Here is a 16,616-nt window from a genome sequence, read left to right on the forward strand (position 1 = left end):
CACAGACTGTAGTTCTAAATGCCAAAGCAGCAAAACTTGGCACTGATCTTGATAAAAGCTTGTACACAATGTCAAGACACTTTTCTTCTGACAAGGACACAAATATTTGCGTTTACAGTATCCTGTACAAAACAACATATTAAAATTCAAGTTAAATTATTTACCATTAAGTGTATGTTTCTCAGTTCAGGCATGCCCGGCATAGTTGACAATGCAATTCAATGGATAAGGAACGCAATGCATTCAATGTTTATTCTTACTAACTTTTAGTGTCGTGTGATGAGGACCCCGTTTACAGTGCGAGGCGAGGCCGCGGCGCGGCCGAGCCCTCCTTCATTTCAGTGTAAACGCGCAAAAGGCCAAATGCGAGGCCAAAATTGGCCGTGCATTTGGCCACGCTCTGGAGCCCGGCCTCTTCTTGGTGTAAACGCAAACTGGGCCAAATGCGCGGCCAATTTTAGTCTGGCCTCCAGACCCTCTGCCCGTACTATTTCGCTATTCACGATATTACTAACTTAGGTATTTGCCCGAATGGTGACTTCGTCGCCACGGAATCCAGTTGGCAAAGGGTCTGAAAACCAGACTATACCAAATTGCGTTTGTTTACAAGCAGAGCGCCACTACGACAAAATATTGAAAGGTTTGAATTAAAAGCGCGGCCGAGCCCAGCAGTGTAAACAGACAAAATTGCGGGGCTCTGCCCCGCAATTGAGGCTGATGAGACTGATTGAGGCTGATTGAGGCTCGGCCGTGGCTCGGCCGCGGCCGAGCCCGGCCCCGCACTGTAAACAGGGTCATGTTCATATTGTCTCCTGTCCAGCAGAAGGACACTGCTAAGGCTTGCAAACTCATAAATGAAAAAAAAAGAAAAAAAGAATGATGAACTCCTCATATGAAACCTGTCAAAACTCTGTCAAATTATGCCATGATCAAAAATTCAATTTCGGGGTAAAATTCCATGCTAGTGCCCTTCTGCTGAGCAGGCGACAATATGGACTCATACATTTTTAGACAATCAAGATTAGAGTCTATCCTTATCATTGAAGGGCGAATTTTCATCTCTTCAAGGAGCTGTTGATTTCAACTTTCTTTTTTTTTATACGAGCGTATCTTCCTATGAGACATACGTTATTATCCTGAATCAAAACACTCTTCTCAAAACCCGCCATGAGTGGAATTGTCCAAGCAGCACCAATATGCAGACGTTAGATAATGAATCTTTTTTTTCCTATTTGCACTGAATTTAGATATGAAATGATTCAGAGCTGCCTGAGACTAGAGGCAAAGGAGAGACCAACCCTCAGAAGTTTTCATGCAAGACTGGTCAGGAGAAAGCAGTGTATCAAACTGCAGGTGACTAATTACAACAAATGAACAAATCTACTTTGAGTTTACGTCTTCTGTCATCCTGTATTTGGGTATACCTATCCAAGTTACTGCTTGTATGGAAATTTACCAATCTATATAACCATGAGTCTCTTAAGCATATCAATTTCATCACAACTTTATTGCACTCACAGATCCAAAAAGTTGTTATTTTTTTTAGTATTCAGGATGAATGTTTTATGCTATTACCATTCAATATGTAAATTATTTCAGGAGAGGACCCCACCTGTAAGCTTAACGTTTTCTATGGAGAGGGGAGGCTCATTTGTGCAGCATACAAAAGACTCTGTACACCTCTTATATTTGCTGCAATCTCACATATTATACACACTTGTACAACCCTTACTATTAGCAACTTAACTCCTGTTTGGCAATGATTTTGTAAAGCATGTCAGAGTCTTCTGATATTAACAAATGGCAGCTGCAATATTTAGCACATGGGGAAGGGAGACTCAAAACCCAACATCATCACAGTCACCTTCATTCGGGACAAGAATTTCAGCCAACAGTGACTGTTTGGCAGTACAATTGTGTACATGTGCCGGGGCCGGCAAATGGAACTTTTAAGAACATCAGCACAAATGAAACGTGCAGGCAGTCACCTCCACATTCCAAGATGCTGAGCTTCACCCAACCCCAACATGCCAGCTACCAGTACTAGCAGAACTGTCCTTCACACTCAAAAGAAGAAGCACTCAAACATGATCAGCAATTGAATGTCCAGTTGTAGTGGTATGTATTAACCCTACTCTGATTTGTGAGAGTGTAATTCATGTGACATATTTTACAACACTCCTGGACAGAATCATGCAAATTAACTTTAATGAAGAAATATTTCAAGACATGAACAGTGCAGAGCCACAAACAATATGTCCAAAAATCATGCTTGCAGATGCACAGGTTTAAACAAAAATAACATTTATAGGGAAATAGGAATGTTCTCATGCTATGCATACATAAAGAGAAAGAATTGAGTTCAAGGGTATTCCTTTGAGACCCAAAATAGAAGGGTTGTGTAAGACTCATCCTTGTTTCCTCCAAATTTATGTTCTAGTTGTTCATATGTTTGTTTGTTTGTTTGGTTGGGGTTTTTTTTTGCAATTCAATTCAGGAATACAATTACACTTTATTTCCATCAAACAAAAGACCATACATAGATGCATTGCAAAAATATACATTTGTCAACTCATATTATTAATGATTCAAAAGAAGACAAGTCAAAGTAAAATACAAAAGATAGATATATGAATAACTACATGTATATAGTGAGAAAAAAATGCACACTTCAGAGGTGACAAAAGGTAAATATAGCATTGAAAAAGAGTGATCTACTAAAAAGGGGAGCTTGTAAGATGTGGATCACTCTGAAAAACAATGAACCAATGATAACATTATATGTTGGGGGAAATAAAAAGCATCCACACAGTGTTGCAGCCTTTCTACCCTACCGATTCTGTAGCCTCTGCTAACCTCTAGCCTAGAATGCATGATACCATCCACCCAAATGGCAGGAAACATCTCAAAATTCACTGTAATGATCAATGCTGGCAATATGAAGCTCTTGCAAATCTTTTGGTAGTTCCCATAAATGAGTCTTTGCAACACTGCTCAAGACAAGTGAGTTACAGTACCTTGTTATCAGACATATTAATGATTTATGTTTTTAATGGGAAATCTAGGAGTAACTCAGTAACCATTGGCTTCCATGTAATTAACACATAACTCATTACCCCTTTCATGAAGACTACCCATGTACCAACTTCCCATTCTCACCTCAAGCCATATTAATTTATCTTCTTCTGTAGAACCAGAAGTGATAAAGCAAAGTTAATACCATGAGTTGATGACTTTAGTTCCAAGTTTGTTGATTGCAGATCCAGGGCTCCCCCTCCCCCCCCCCCCCCCCCCCCCCCCCCGGGGGAGGGGGGAAGGAGGGGGAGGGGGAGGGATCCAAATGCAGACATAAATTGTACATTTCAGTGTTCTTGCTGAAAGCAACATAATGGATTTTCACCAAACTTGGCAAGTAGCATTCCTGGGAGGATAGGATCTCAAAGTATTTGAATGGGCACCATGCTTTCCTTTGGGGCCCCAGGGTGCCCAAACCTCCTAAATTATAAAGGAATATTCAATAATATTCTTCTCTAGAGTCAGAAGTGATAGAGCTTTAAGTTTGTTTTTTTTTCCAAAATGCACAGACCAACCTTCTATAAAGTACAATGTAATTGGCAGGTTTTACCAGTGTGATGGAATATGCAAATGGACACCATGCCTCCAGCTCCCAAAACTGCCCCGCTCAGGTAAGAGTCTGCAAGAATGCATGGAAGGTGAACTTTGCGATACTTGGATGAGCACAAGACCCCCCCGTCTCTTGTTTGTAAATCAAGTCATGCTCGCACAACCTAAACGAGGGTTTGCACCTTCCTTTTTGAGGTAGGCAGGTACACTCCCCTGGTTCAGGAGGGCAGAGACGCCACTCCCTGAGACTCTCTTACAGAGCCCCCCCCCCCCCCCCCCATATGTGAATGTATATTTGTGTATGTAAGCACTTCCACATGACAGAATTTTTGTGCATGTTCTTTCAGGACAACAATACAAGGGCTAAAGTGTTCCAGTCATTGGCCCAGCTGAGTGACAACCATGACAGTATGAGCCCACCTCAAGTGCGGAGCATGGAGATGTTGGTCAACAGCAATGCAAACAAGGTAAGGAAGTTAACTTTGTACTCTCTTTTAGAAATGAACAGTGTGACACTAAACATCGTGCAATCGACACTGTTTGTCATAAGAAACATGTTGCAGTAGTAGATGCAGTCACTGACACGCATGTGAGAATCTGCAACAGTCCAATCAGTTATTAGTTTATTAATCTAATAAAACATTGAAATGATACAGAAAACCATGATATTTTGTGAAAATTGATAGGTAACTATGATAAAGTGCTTCGAATACCACATAATGAGACTTAGAAGTAAGAAAAATAAAATTAGGAAATGAAATGATATAATAAATGTTAATTTATAAGCCTCAATAATTATGTGATAATTGGCAGGTATGATAAGGGCTTCAAATCCCACATACTATGAGTAAGTTCACTATGTCTAACTTATTCAATTTTGAATTGAGACACACAAAACACGACTTTTCCATGACACCACATATTCATGAAATGATTACATTGAACATATTGGTATACTTCTATTTTTAGATAAATGAAATTCAGCTGTGAGAAAAAAACAACAAAAACGTTTGGCCGAATATGGGCATAAATAGATTGAGTTTGTACCATGAAGACTAGTAGCAATCTGAACACACTCATAATTTTTTTCTATTATTATTATTATTATTGCCTGATCAGACTACCAAAACATATCATTTCTTACATAATGGTCCAATGTCTATTTCTGGTGACCCCCAGCCACTGGGCAACACTTAAAGAACAAGTCCACCTTCATATTCATCATGTACATGAATTGAGTGAATGCAGTAATATTTTAGTAGAACATGAAGTGAAAGTTTGAGGAAAATCGAAGATCAGTTCAAAAGTTATGAATTTTTAAAGTATCTGCGCAGTTGCTGCTGAATGAGAAGACTACGTCAGTGTATGATGTCACATGCGTAGAACGATATAAGGAAAATATAGAGATGATTTCACAACATTTTATTTTTTGAAAATCTGTGCACATTTCCTCAATTTGTCACTGATTTATGTTAAGGGTAATATTATTCCCCCTGCTTTCTGAAAGAGGCAAGTCAAGTGTTCTATATTATGCGAGAAATGTGAAAATATGTTAAATTTCTTCATATTTTCTGTAAATCTTTACATATGTGACATCACAATCTGTAGTAGTCTTCTTATGCCACAGTGACTGAGCAGAAATCTCAAAAATTCATAACTTTTGAACGGATTGTCCAATTTTCCTCAAATTCTCACTGATGTGTTCTACTAATTTTTTATTTTTTATTTTATTTTATCAAAATATATTTACTCAGGATTGCTTGATCAGCATGAGCCATTTTCATCAAGGTCCTGAGATAAAACATAAAAATACAAGCAAAAATTCAATTATTAGAATGAATTGTCATCAGTATAATAATCCAAATCAGCTGAAGTAATTTTAATATTGCTGCATCCACTCGATCCACATGTCTATGAAGGTGAACTTGTCCTTTAATGTTGAGCCTTGACTTATATTTTATGTGTGTGGTCATATTCTGTGTATGTACATTGCACTTTCTACCGTAAAAAATTTTGTTCACCATGTTCAGGAATTACCACAGGACAGACTAATGGCAGTGCAATATGCTGCAACCGCCTTCCCTGGCAACCATGTTGCCTCCAAGTACATGTTACTCTCAGCATGTGGAGATGAGTAAGTTTGATCAATTACATTTGAAGGTTTGACAGCATGGATGACAAATCTGTGAGAATCTCCTGGCAAAGCCGTAGTGATGTTATTAGAGTCAACTTTTAAAGCAGAAGCAAACATATTGTGATTACATTGTAAAACAGTGAAAACATTCTACATTCTGGTATTTGAAAACAATTAACAATGTACATGTATGAGCAAAAAAAAAAGTACATAGCAGAGTCGCATACTTTTTCACACAAGGAAAAGATAAGAAAAAGAAATGATTAGAAGTGCAATTCAGAGTACAAGATTAAATGAGCCATTGAGTCGTCATGCATAGCAGGCTTTTACCTACCACGTGTCTCCAAAAATGTAGAAGAAATTTATCATTCGATTTTAAGATGCCACATGTAAAACACTTTGGTACATTCATTCATTTTCCATCAACATAAGGAATGAAGTTGTGAGGACTGAAGCTACAAACATCATCAAAATGCAAGCCAGGATTGGTGAAATGGATATTGAGTCAGAGATGCCTACACACAAAGCTCTGCCCTCCTTCCCTCAGATGATAACCTATGTCAGACAAAAGGTCAGTTTACCAAGCATGTTCCTCTGCCTTCCTGTTTAACTAGAAACATGATGCTAGTGAGTAAGAAACAAAAATGAATTTTCAGATGAATAGTTTTGCTATGACCAGAATCACTTGAGAGACTAATTTTTTTTTTTTTAAATTGAGTATGAAGTGATTTCTCACTCAGTTGGACATTATCCCTTACATGAATGAACTTGAGTAGACATACCAGTTTTTTTGTTTTGTTTTTTTTCAACTGTAGTGTATCTGCCTAGGCCATATATGGCTTTATGATCCACCGTTTACAGCAAATTCTTGATCCACCACCTTCATATTCACAAATTGTACATTGTCAGAGGCAGATCCAGGAATTCCGTAAAAGGGGGGTGCCTTTCCAAATTTAAGGGGGGCACACGCACCCCACTTCCCCCCCCCCCATTTTTCTCTTTATTTTTTTGTTTTTGTTTTTGTTTTAACAAAAAATAAAGGGGGTGTGCACCCTGTGCGCCCCTTCCTGGATCTGCCACTGATTGTGATACAAAATTGATAAAACTTTAGAATTATAAAATACTCATTTGGGTTTATTTCTACATGTCTGTCATTTCAATTAAGCTTGTTAATTAATTCTTCTGATTGTATGATAAGTATTGTATGTAGATTTCAACTGGATATAAGATAAGGGATTAGTTAGCTGTACCTCTCTACTTAAACTTTATGGTTTGTTCCTCTTGCTACTCTCACACTATACATTCCTACTTGTTTTTTCTGTGCTTGATACGTTTACATCAGACTGAATTGTCAAAACATTTAGGTTGCTTGTTTCACTGTTGAAGGGAAATGTAAAACAGGAGGGCACTTACTTTTATCAATTCATTAATACTGTGCATGTCACACATTTCATGCATTGAAATGGGACTCGTGAGACAATTTTGCAAGTGATTGAATTCATGATAGTTAAAGGGGGTATCTCACTGAGCCGTGAATGTTTGCGAATGCAACAAATTCTATTAACTCTTTATGTGCTACGTTTGCACGCCCGACTCATTAGACAACGTGCCAACTTCACATATTCTGCTCAAACACACAAACCCTCCCAAACCGATCGATAAATTGCCAAATGCCACAGTACAATGAAAGCGTTTGTCGTGATTCCGTTCCTCTCACGTATAGCTTGTATTTTATGTAATGATTTGCCAGCAAAAAGTGTTTCCTACTGGATTAGCGTGTAAATTCTAAGTTTCTGTCGCTGCTTTGTGTGCAAAAGTCATGTATTTACATGTAATGTAGCTACTGGTCATTTGAAAGGAAAGCAATCATAGATCTGTCGTACAATTTACGTCAAAGCAAGACTTTGCATTTTCTCCTCAGTTTTGCTCACCAAATGTAGAAGTTTTAACAGAAATGTATAAAAGTTCCATAGATGTGAAAAACAAAATGTTTTCTCAAAGCATAAATGTGTTGGTGTCTGAGAATAATGTCGCACACAGGGGGTTTCCACCTTGGCACATAAAGAGTTAAGGAATTTTAGATTTCGCCAGGCTTTGTTAACAGTTGCAATCAAATTTGCAAACAGTTTTCATTGTCATAAATGTTTTTTCTTGTCGCAAAGCATTTTCAACGTGCTTTGCGACAAGAAATTTTGTTTACGACAATGAAAACTGTTTGCAAATTTGATTGCAAATGTTTTCAAATTTGATTGTAACTGTTTATGAACCGGGATTGATTACACTTTGCTGTTTAGTGTCGTCTTATGCGGTGGTACAGTATTCATCACATAATCGGGCATCTGATAATCGGGAACCTCGCTTAAATGACATCCGCTTCCCAGAAACATTTCCAATGCATGTTATTTTCACTGGATAATCGGGCGGGGACCTCTGATAAACGGGACAATTTTTCATCAAGCAATCTTTGATTTTGTTGATATTTTACACAAAAAATCTACCAAAATACCACTGGCAACAATATTTCAAAGATTCCCCATCAGTTGTCGTTTACATCGAACTTACAAAGCAAGCTTCGGACTGGTGTGTTTTGACCTCTGTCCATCCAGTACACGTACATGCATAGCCACGAAAGCGCCGTGTATAAGTATCCATGCCATTGCGAAACACATGCTTTCGCGAACATTCTTCTCCCCTACATAAGCAAAGCCATGTGCTCGCTTGCAATTCCTACTCAGAGAGTTGACAGAAGAAGAACCCAGTTGCGATTACTCTACAGTACATCATTGCGAGAATGCAGGTAGAGCTAGAGAGGGTCGCGCCGAGGGGTAGCGTGGTTGTGTATTCATGTACATGTACAGTACGTCAGTATGCATGTGTGTGTGTGTGTGTGTGTGTGTGTGTGTGCACTACATGTACAGTGTACATGTCGTATGCCGTTAGTGTATGGTGAATGCTCATCGCGAAATCGGGCACCCCGCTTAAAGGGGCCGTGTTTGCTACTCCCAACCTGTCCCGATCATGCGATGTATACTGTAATATAACAATTTTTTTCCCCAGAAAATGTCATCCAAATTTAATCGACTAAGGTGATAAATCGACTAAGAAAATTGACTTGTACAGAGAAATAACACACGGAAGACTATGGACATAAATTGGGACTTTTTATTTTCATCAACATAGCCAATTATTCGACATGTGCGTGTAGTTAACCTACGTGGAGTTGACTGTATTTTCATTCAGGTGAAAGACAAAAGACAAACCAGACATTTGCATTATAACACCTTTGTACAGTATGTCCCCCAAAAAAATTACAATCAAAATTTTTGCATTGATAACACCCAAAATGATGAAACTGTCTAAATGCTACTTCGGGGTCTTGAAATATTATATCTTAGCTCTATTTTGCAGAAAACCCCATTTAATCTGGTTAAACGGTCACAGAGAAAAGTGGAAGTTGGAAAGCATGTCATGAGTCTGATTCTTCCATGTTTAGCACTTTGATGCATTTGTGTGTGAATACAATAGACAGAACATGGAGGGAAGAGATTCTTGACATCCTCTACAAAATTCCTCATTTCTCTTTGATCACTGAAGCAAATCGAATGGGGTTTTCTGTAAGATGTGGGCAATCAGTTATAGTTTCATACCCTGAATGTGTATTTGGATTGATTCACTATTTTTAAAGATATTGTGGGAAAAATTGATTTTAAGATTTAGTGAATACTGTACGAGCTGAAATTTTCGCGGTGGTTTTATTTTCGCGAATTACGTGAATCGCCTTTGAACTGCGAAAATAACAACGTGTGAATAACTAAGTTTAGTTAGACCCTCGCAACCGCGAAATTAACAACACGTGAAAATGTCCTCCAAGTAGCAATTCGCGAAAATATCTGTACGCGAAAATTTCAGCTTGTACAGTATGTGTGTTGTTGTTGTTAATATGGTTTTGGAGCTATTGAATGTTGAAATAAAATCACATCTTCAATCAAACAAGCAATATGCTGTAGTGTTGTTGACCACTAATGTGGTCTAGCGCCCCCTGTTGTTGAAATGTAGTGTGAACACCAGAAAATGGCAGAATAAACAGCCAGAAGTGAAACGCCAGATTCGCCGTGATATTTCTCTTTATTGAGTCGTCCAAGCTGGTAGTCAGTAGATTTGTTAGCCTCTGACACGACGAGAAGTTTGTAATGTGCTTACGAGCCCATGTTTGCTGCAGATCAGCGGACCCAAAGAATGCTTCCAGTATGTGATAGCAATGCAGTAATTCATCCCTGTAGTCCCATGCATTGTCTTCCATGGTGTCAACGAGTGCATGACGTCGTCACAGTGCAGTGAGTGAGTGAGTACCAGTAGTCTTCGTTTGTTTTGAATACAAGTACACAAGTAGAATGAGTGTCTTACCAGCTTTTCCACCGTTTGTTGATACCGACAACAATCCTGGCCCTCGGTGGACCAAGTGGCTAAATCGCTTTGAACGGTTAATGGTGGCACTAGACATCTCTTCAGCCAAACAAAAAAGAGCCCTCTTGCTCCACTATGCTGGACCGAAGGTGGACGAAATCTTCGATACACTCCAACACGTAGGTGACGACGATGACTATGAAAAAGCTGTCGATGCCCTAAACAAGTATTTTCAGCCAAAGTCCAATTCGATGTATGAAGTACATCTTCCGCCAGGGAAAGCAAGAACAAACCGAGTCCCTTGACCAGTATGTCACTCGCCTTCGCATGCTTGCAATAAACTGCAAGTTTACAGATACTGACAGGGAGATAATGGCTCAGGTAATCGCCCACTGTCAGTCTCCTAAACTCCGTAGGCAAGCCCTCAGCAAAGGGGACGATCTAACACTGACTAAATTGCTGGATATTGGACGGGCTCTGGAAGCCAGTGAAGTACAGGCCAGAGCTTTCGAATCACCAGACACCACTCACAATGCTGTCAACGCTACATGAGGTCGCAGTCTTCAGCGGAATAGAGGCCGCAGACCCCCAAGGGCGAATAAGTCATCCCAATTCAGAAGTTACAAACAGGACGGCCAGAAGCAACATGTCCATAACCAAAACGCCACACGTCCTCAAACGACACCCAAGCCTTCTGGGACATGTTATTACTGTGGAGGCCCATACCCCCATCAAACGTCCTGCCCAGCAGCAGGAAAGCAGTGCAAGGCATGCAACAAGACGGGCCATTTCGCCAAAGTATGCCGTTCCTCATCACGGAGAGGGAAAATCAAAAATGTAAAGGATGGCGATGATGCGACTGGAACCAGTGTCAACCAACCAGACGATGAATATTCATTCACCATTCGAGACAAAATCTACAGTGCTCAGAACGGACACAAGCACTCACCCACTACACAGCTGACGGTTGGTGACAAAGGAATGGAGGTGATCATCGATTCCGGGGCGACAGTGAATATCATGGACGCACCCACATTTCATGACCTGAAAACCTCGCACAAGTTCAAACTGCATAAGGCCCATTCTCACATTTTTCCGTATGGATCGGATGAGCCCATTCCAGTCATTGGTGTTGTAAATGTGCCTCTCCAGACGAAACAACACACACGCTGTGATGCAGAATTTTTTGTCGTGAAGTCCAACACAGGCAATTTGCTGAGTTTTGAGACTGCAACTGTGCTCAAATTGATCACCATCAACCAGGTATCTACCACTCTGACGAGATCTTCACGGAGTATGCAACTCTATTCCAGGGCACAGGAAAGGTGAAGGGCAAACAAATCAAGCTACACATCAATCAAGAGGTGAGACCAAAGCAACAGAAGCATCGTCGTATCCCGTTCCACATGAGAAAGGACGTGGAGAAGGAACTGGAGAGACTAGAGAAAGAGGACATAATGGAGAAAATCGACGGACCTACCCCCTGGATCAGCCCCATTGTTGTAGTACCGAAATCTGACGGACAGGTACGCATTTGCATTGACATGAGAGAAGCCAATCGTGCCATAGAACGAGAGAGACACCCAATGCCGACGCTGGATGAACTCATAGAGGACATGAATGGTGCAACAGTCTTCAGCACTCTAGATCTCACAGCAGGCTACCACCAGTTTTGAGTTACACGAAAGCAGCAGATACATCACCACATTCAGCACTCATGTTGGCCTCAGGAGATACAAGAGACTGATGTTTGGAGTCAACTCGGCTAGTGAAATTTTCCAGGCTGCAGTGGCTGAACTCCTGAGTGGACTAGATGGTGTGAAAAATGTGTCAGACGACATAATCATCTACGGGAAAAATCAGGCTGAACATGATTCCCAACTGAAAGCAGTGCTAGATCGACTCAACTCCGACAATGTCAGACTCAAGAGAGAAAAGTGTCAATTCTCACAACCCTCTGTGACATTCTATGGTCATGTCTTCAGCAGGCAAGGATTAAGCCCAGACCCAAGGAAAATCGAGGCCATAATCAATGCTGACGCTCCTCAGAATGCCAAAGAGATGAAGTCACTACTAGGCCTGGCATCCTACATATCCAGATTCATCCCGGACTATGCTGCACTTACAGCACCCCTTCGAACATTGACTCATCTGGATGTACAGTGGACTTGGGGTGAGCCGGAAATCAGAGCATTTGAGAAACTGAAAGAGGTACTGACAAACGCACAGACAATGTCATACTTGATTGGACCACTCTGGAACAGCGCAGAGAAAATGACAGGTTAATTACAATTGTATGATGTACAAAATACACAATAATCTTACTCCTCTTTCAGCACAGGACTATATTATCAAACAGGCTACTCAGTTAACGAGAGCCTCGCAACCACACTCCTATCAGGTACCATATTCGAGAACTGAATCGCATCGCCATTCGTTCTTCCCAAGAACTGTAAGGAACTGGAATTCCCTGTTGTCAGACATTGTTTCTGCGCCATCTGTGGGATCATTTCGAAACCGTCGAACGGTTGATCACAGTGGCTAGTTGTTTTCGTCAAATTTTCTATGTGCTTGTAAATATCTGTAAATAAATTGTATTATAATGTAAATAGCACCAGTCTGCAAGAATCTTCAGGCTATTGAAGGAGGCAGACTTAACCAGAAGAAGAAGAAGAAGAAGATCCAACCAAACCCACAGTACTACTGGTGGATGCGAGCCCCAAAGGCCTTGGTGCGATGCTCTGCCAAAACAACGGACCAATTTCGTATGCAAGTCGATCTTTGACAGACACCGAGACCAGATACTCCCAGACGGAGAGAGAGATGCTTGCTGTTGTGTGGGCAGTGGAACGATTCCACCTCTACTTGTACGGTGCTCAATTCCAGGTCATCACAGACCATAAACCTCTGCTCAGGATCTTTGAGAAGCAAACCCCTATGTCTGCCAGAATTGAACGGTGGAGATTGAGACTGATGCCATATAACTGCAAATTGGTGTACAGACCTGGCAGAGATGAGGAAAACCCAGTCGACTACTTGAGCAGACACCCAGACAAAGTAGCAGTACGCTCACCAGACAGAGATAGCCAGTACCTGAACTATGTCTGCAGCCATGCAGTACCCAAAGCAATGACATTGGCTGAAGTGACGCAAGCCACACTGGAAGACGAGAATCTCCAACTTCTGATGACAGCCATTAGGACACAGAGACACGAACATTGGAACAGGCCAGAACTGAAGCCATACCAATCAAGCAAAGAGCAATTTTCGGTGCATGAAGGCGTGATCCTCAGGGGAAACAGACTAGTACTCCCAACAAAATTGGTCAACAAGGCAGTAGACCTGGCCCATGCCTCACACCAAGGAATTGTGAAAACAAAGAGCCTCCTCAGAGAAAAGGTTTGGTTCCCAAGACTGGATCAGATGGTGGAAGAGAAGGTGAGGTCATGCATACCCTGCCAAGCTGCCGTATCAGATGGAGCTGAGAGACCAGAACCACTCAGAATGACGGACCTCCCAGATGGACCATGGCAAGAAGTCTCGGCTGATTTTCTCGGTCCACTACCATCAGGTGAATACCTGCTAGTTGTAATCGACGACTACAGCAGATACCCGGAAGTGGAAATAGTTTCTTCGACATCAGCCAAAGCAACTCTTCCTGCCCTCGACGCAATATTTGCTCGACAAGGTGTGCCGGTTACCGTCAAAAGTGACAATGGACCTCCATTCAGTGGCCATGAGTTCAGTGCATTTGCCGATCACCTGGGATTCAACCATGGAAAGGTGACGCCGTACTGGCCTAGAGCTAATGGAGCTGTTGAACGGTTTAACAGAGCCCTTGTGAAAGTCATCAGAACAGCTCAAACTGAGAGACGAAGCTGGAAGCAGCAGCTCTTCAAGTTTCTCAGAGCTTATCGAGCTACACCCCATTCGACAACGAATTTGTCGCCGTGCCGAGCCCTGAACAGACGAGAGATGAAGTGTGAGCTGCCACATATCACACTCCCCCTGCATGAAGTGGACTCAGAGAGCATCATGAGGAACAGAGACAGCATCCAAAAGAAAAGGATGAAACAGAATGCTGACAAAGCTATGAACAGCAAACACAGTGAGGTGAAAGCAGGTGATGTTGTACTGGTCAGGCAGCCAAAGTCGTCAAAGGCTAGCTCTCCATTTGACCACAGACCACTGATCGTTGTCAGCAGAAAAGGCAACTCTGTCGTAGCCAGGAGAGGTAACTACATCACAAAGAGGAACATTTCGTTCTTCAAGAAGGTGAATGCTGAGGTACGCCATGATGACGACCCTCCTGACTCTGATGTCGACGACATCGATGACCTACCTGCAGACGACAACGCAGGCGATGTCAACCAACCCCAACGACCGTTCCGGAGGACCCCAGTGCGACGATCTGGTAGACGACGTCGAATGCCAGTTCAATTCCAGGACTACGAGATGTGAGCGCGACGATCCAGTAGATGACGTCGACTGCCGGTTCGATCCTACGACCATGAACTTTGAGCGGTTGCAGTATTAATTTTTGTAGGTTTTAGACCTTTTGGTTTTACTTGTTTGGTTTTTTATATTAAAAAAAAAAGAAAAAAAAAAGAAACATAAGGAAAGATTTGGTGAACTAAAGAGTTTGAACATTCGGGAAGACTGAATGCAAACTATATGAAAGTTCATGCTGGACTTACGATTGCATGATACGAACTTTGGATTCCACATTCCGCTGTAATTTTACGCTATGCTGATCTGGTTGCGAGTATCCTGCTCTGTATACCACAGGAACTCTGAACTCTGAACTCAAAATGCTGAACTCTTTTTCTGTGAACCCAACAATTTGTTTTATTCACCAGATTGTTACATATTTTTACACTCTCAAGACATAGCGCTTATATTAGACAATTACCGGACTGTGAAGTTTTTGGAACGTGAAGTTCACCCTTATGCTGTCAAGTGTTTCAAGCATTTCGGTGTTTTAAGAGTTATCATGTTTTAATTGTTTCAAGTGTTTCAAGCCAAAACTTCTGGAATTCTGGAGTTATCTCGAAAGAAACTTTTGAAAAAAAAAATGAACAAGAATTATTTGGAAACCATATTTCTGATAATGTGCATTACAGACACAGCACAGATTTCATATGTTTCTGAAAGAATGGTTTTGGATAAGTTCTAATACAAACAAACAAAAAAAATAATAGGATGTTTGGAGTTAAAACAAAACAAAAGCAAAAAAAAAAAAAAAAAAGGGTGATGTAGTGTTGTTGACCACTAATGTGGTCTAGCGCCCCCTGTTGTTGAAATGTAGTGTGAACACCAGAAAATGGCAGAATAAACAGCCAGAAGTGAAACGCCAGATTCGCCGTGATATTTCTCTTTATTGAGTCGTCCAAGCTGGTAGTCAGTAGATTTGTTAGCCTCTGACACAAATCACACAACTCTACATATGCGTGATCACACAATCAATCTCCATTTTTAACTTTATGATCTACCTGGTAAGAAGTTCACACAAATAATTAAAATGAGTCAAAATATTCCCTTTTTTGTATTTGTTATAGAAATAACTCTGGTAGGTATGTTCAAATTGAAATATTACACCAGTTACAACACGATGTTAGAAGAGTGTAATATTAAACTGACATTGTAAGACACTCAAAAATACAGAGGGTTAATTAATATAACTTGTAGAATGTAGCGCTACAGAAAACAATGTGAAATAAGGACATACCAACTAATGAAAGTCCAGATTAAAAACCAGCCAGTAAAGGCAGGCGTTTGGCGAATTAAGTGTCCACAGTCTATTAAACAGAGCTATTTTACCGTGCTGACTGGTGAAGGTAAGCGAATCGCTGTCGTAGAAGACCAAATTGAAGGACTGGACTCGGAGACAGAAAAGGGGCTCGACGAACGGGATCCTGCAGAGCTGGGCGGACGCGAGAATGCGATGAAGAGCTCGACGCGGAGATCGTTCGGAGACTTGGAAGTGATGCGACACTCCGTGGTGAGTGGGGCTAAAGAGCCATGACGGAGGTTACGAGAAAGGTGAATTGCAGCTCTCTACCAGCGCGGTGAATCGGCGGGAGGCTGAAGAAAATAAGTTCAACAGGACAGTGAATCATCTGGAACGAGGTAGATGCTCAGCCGGACAGTGGGGTCGTCCATGGCGTGAACGCGATGAATGGTTGCGGTCACTCGACGAGAATGAGAAGTGTCGGAGGACGGATGAATGAAAGTTCTGTGCAGGAGGCAACATGGCTAAAACTGCGAAGCTCCATCCCCGAATCTCTGGTACGCAGAGAGGACAGTGGCCGGGTAGAAACTTTACAGCCAGCGGGCCCATAATTAAACACAGAAGGTGATGGGTGACTCTACCGCACGCGATCCGGAGGTCGTTCCTCTAGGATGGTTGATGCGGGAGTGGTTTGATGCCGCAAAGGGGTCGTGTGACATCTCG

General features: G+C 41.4%; 1 protein-coding gene across 1 annotated transcript in view; it reads left to right on the forward strand.

The window, feature by feature from the left end:
* LOC140236470 (uncharacterized) overlaps positions 1–16,616 on the forward strand; it is a 180,883-nt gene that overhangs the window by 117,284 nt on the left and 46,983 nt on the right. Inside the window, exons 21-24 of the mRNA XM_072316394.1 lie at positions 1,248–1,353; positions 3,972–4,091; positions 5,655–5,758; positions 6,191–6,329. Coding sequence (XP_072172495.1) covers positions 1,248–1,353; positions 3,972–4,091; positions 5,655–5,758; positions 6,191–6,329 — 469 coding nt within the window. The remainder of the gene's footprint in view (positions 1–1,247; positions 1,354–3,971; positions 4,092–5,654; positions 5,759–6,190; positions 6,330–16,616) is intronic.

This window comes from Diadema setosum, chromosome 13, assembly GCF_964275005.1.
Source record: "Diadema setosum chromosome 13, eeDiaSeto1, whole genome shotgun sequence".
Classification (NCBI taxonomy): domain Eukaryota; kingdom Metazoa; phylum Echinodermata; class Echinoidea; order Diadematoida; family Diadematidae; genus Diadema; species Diadema setosum.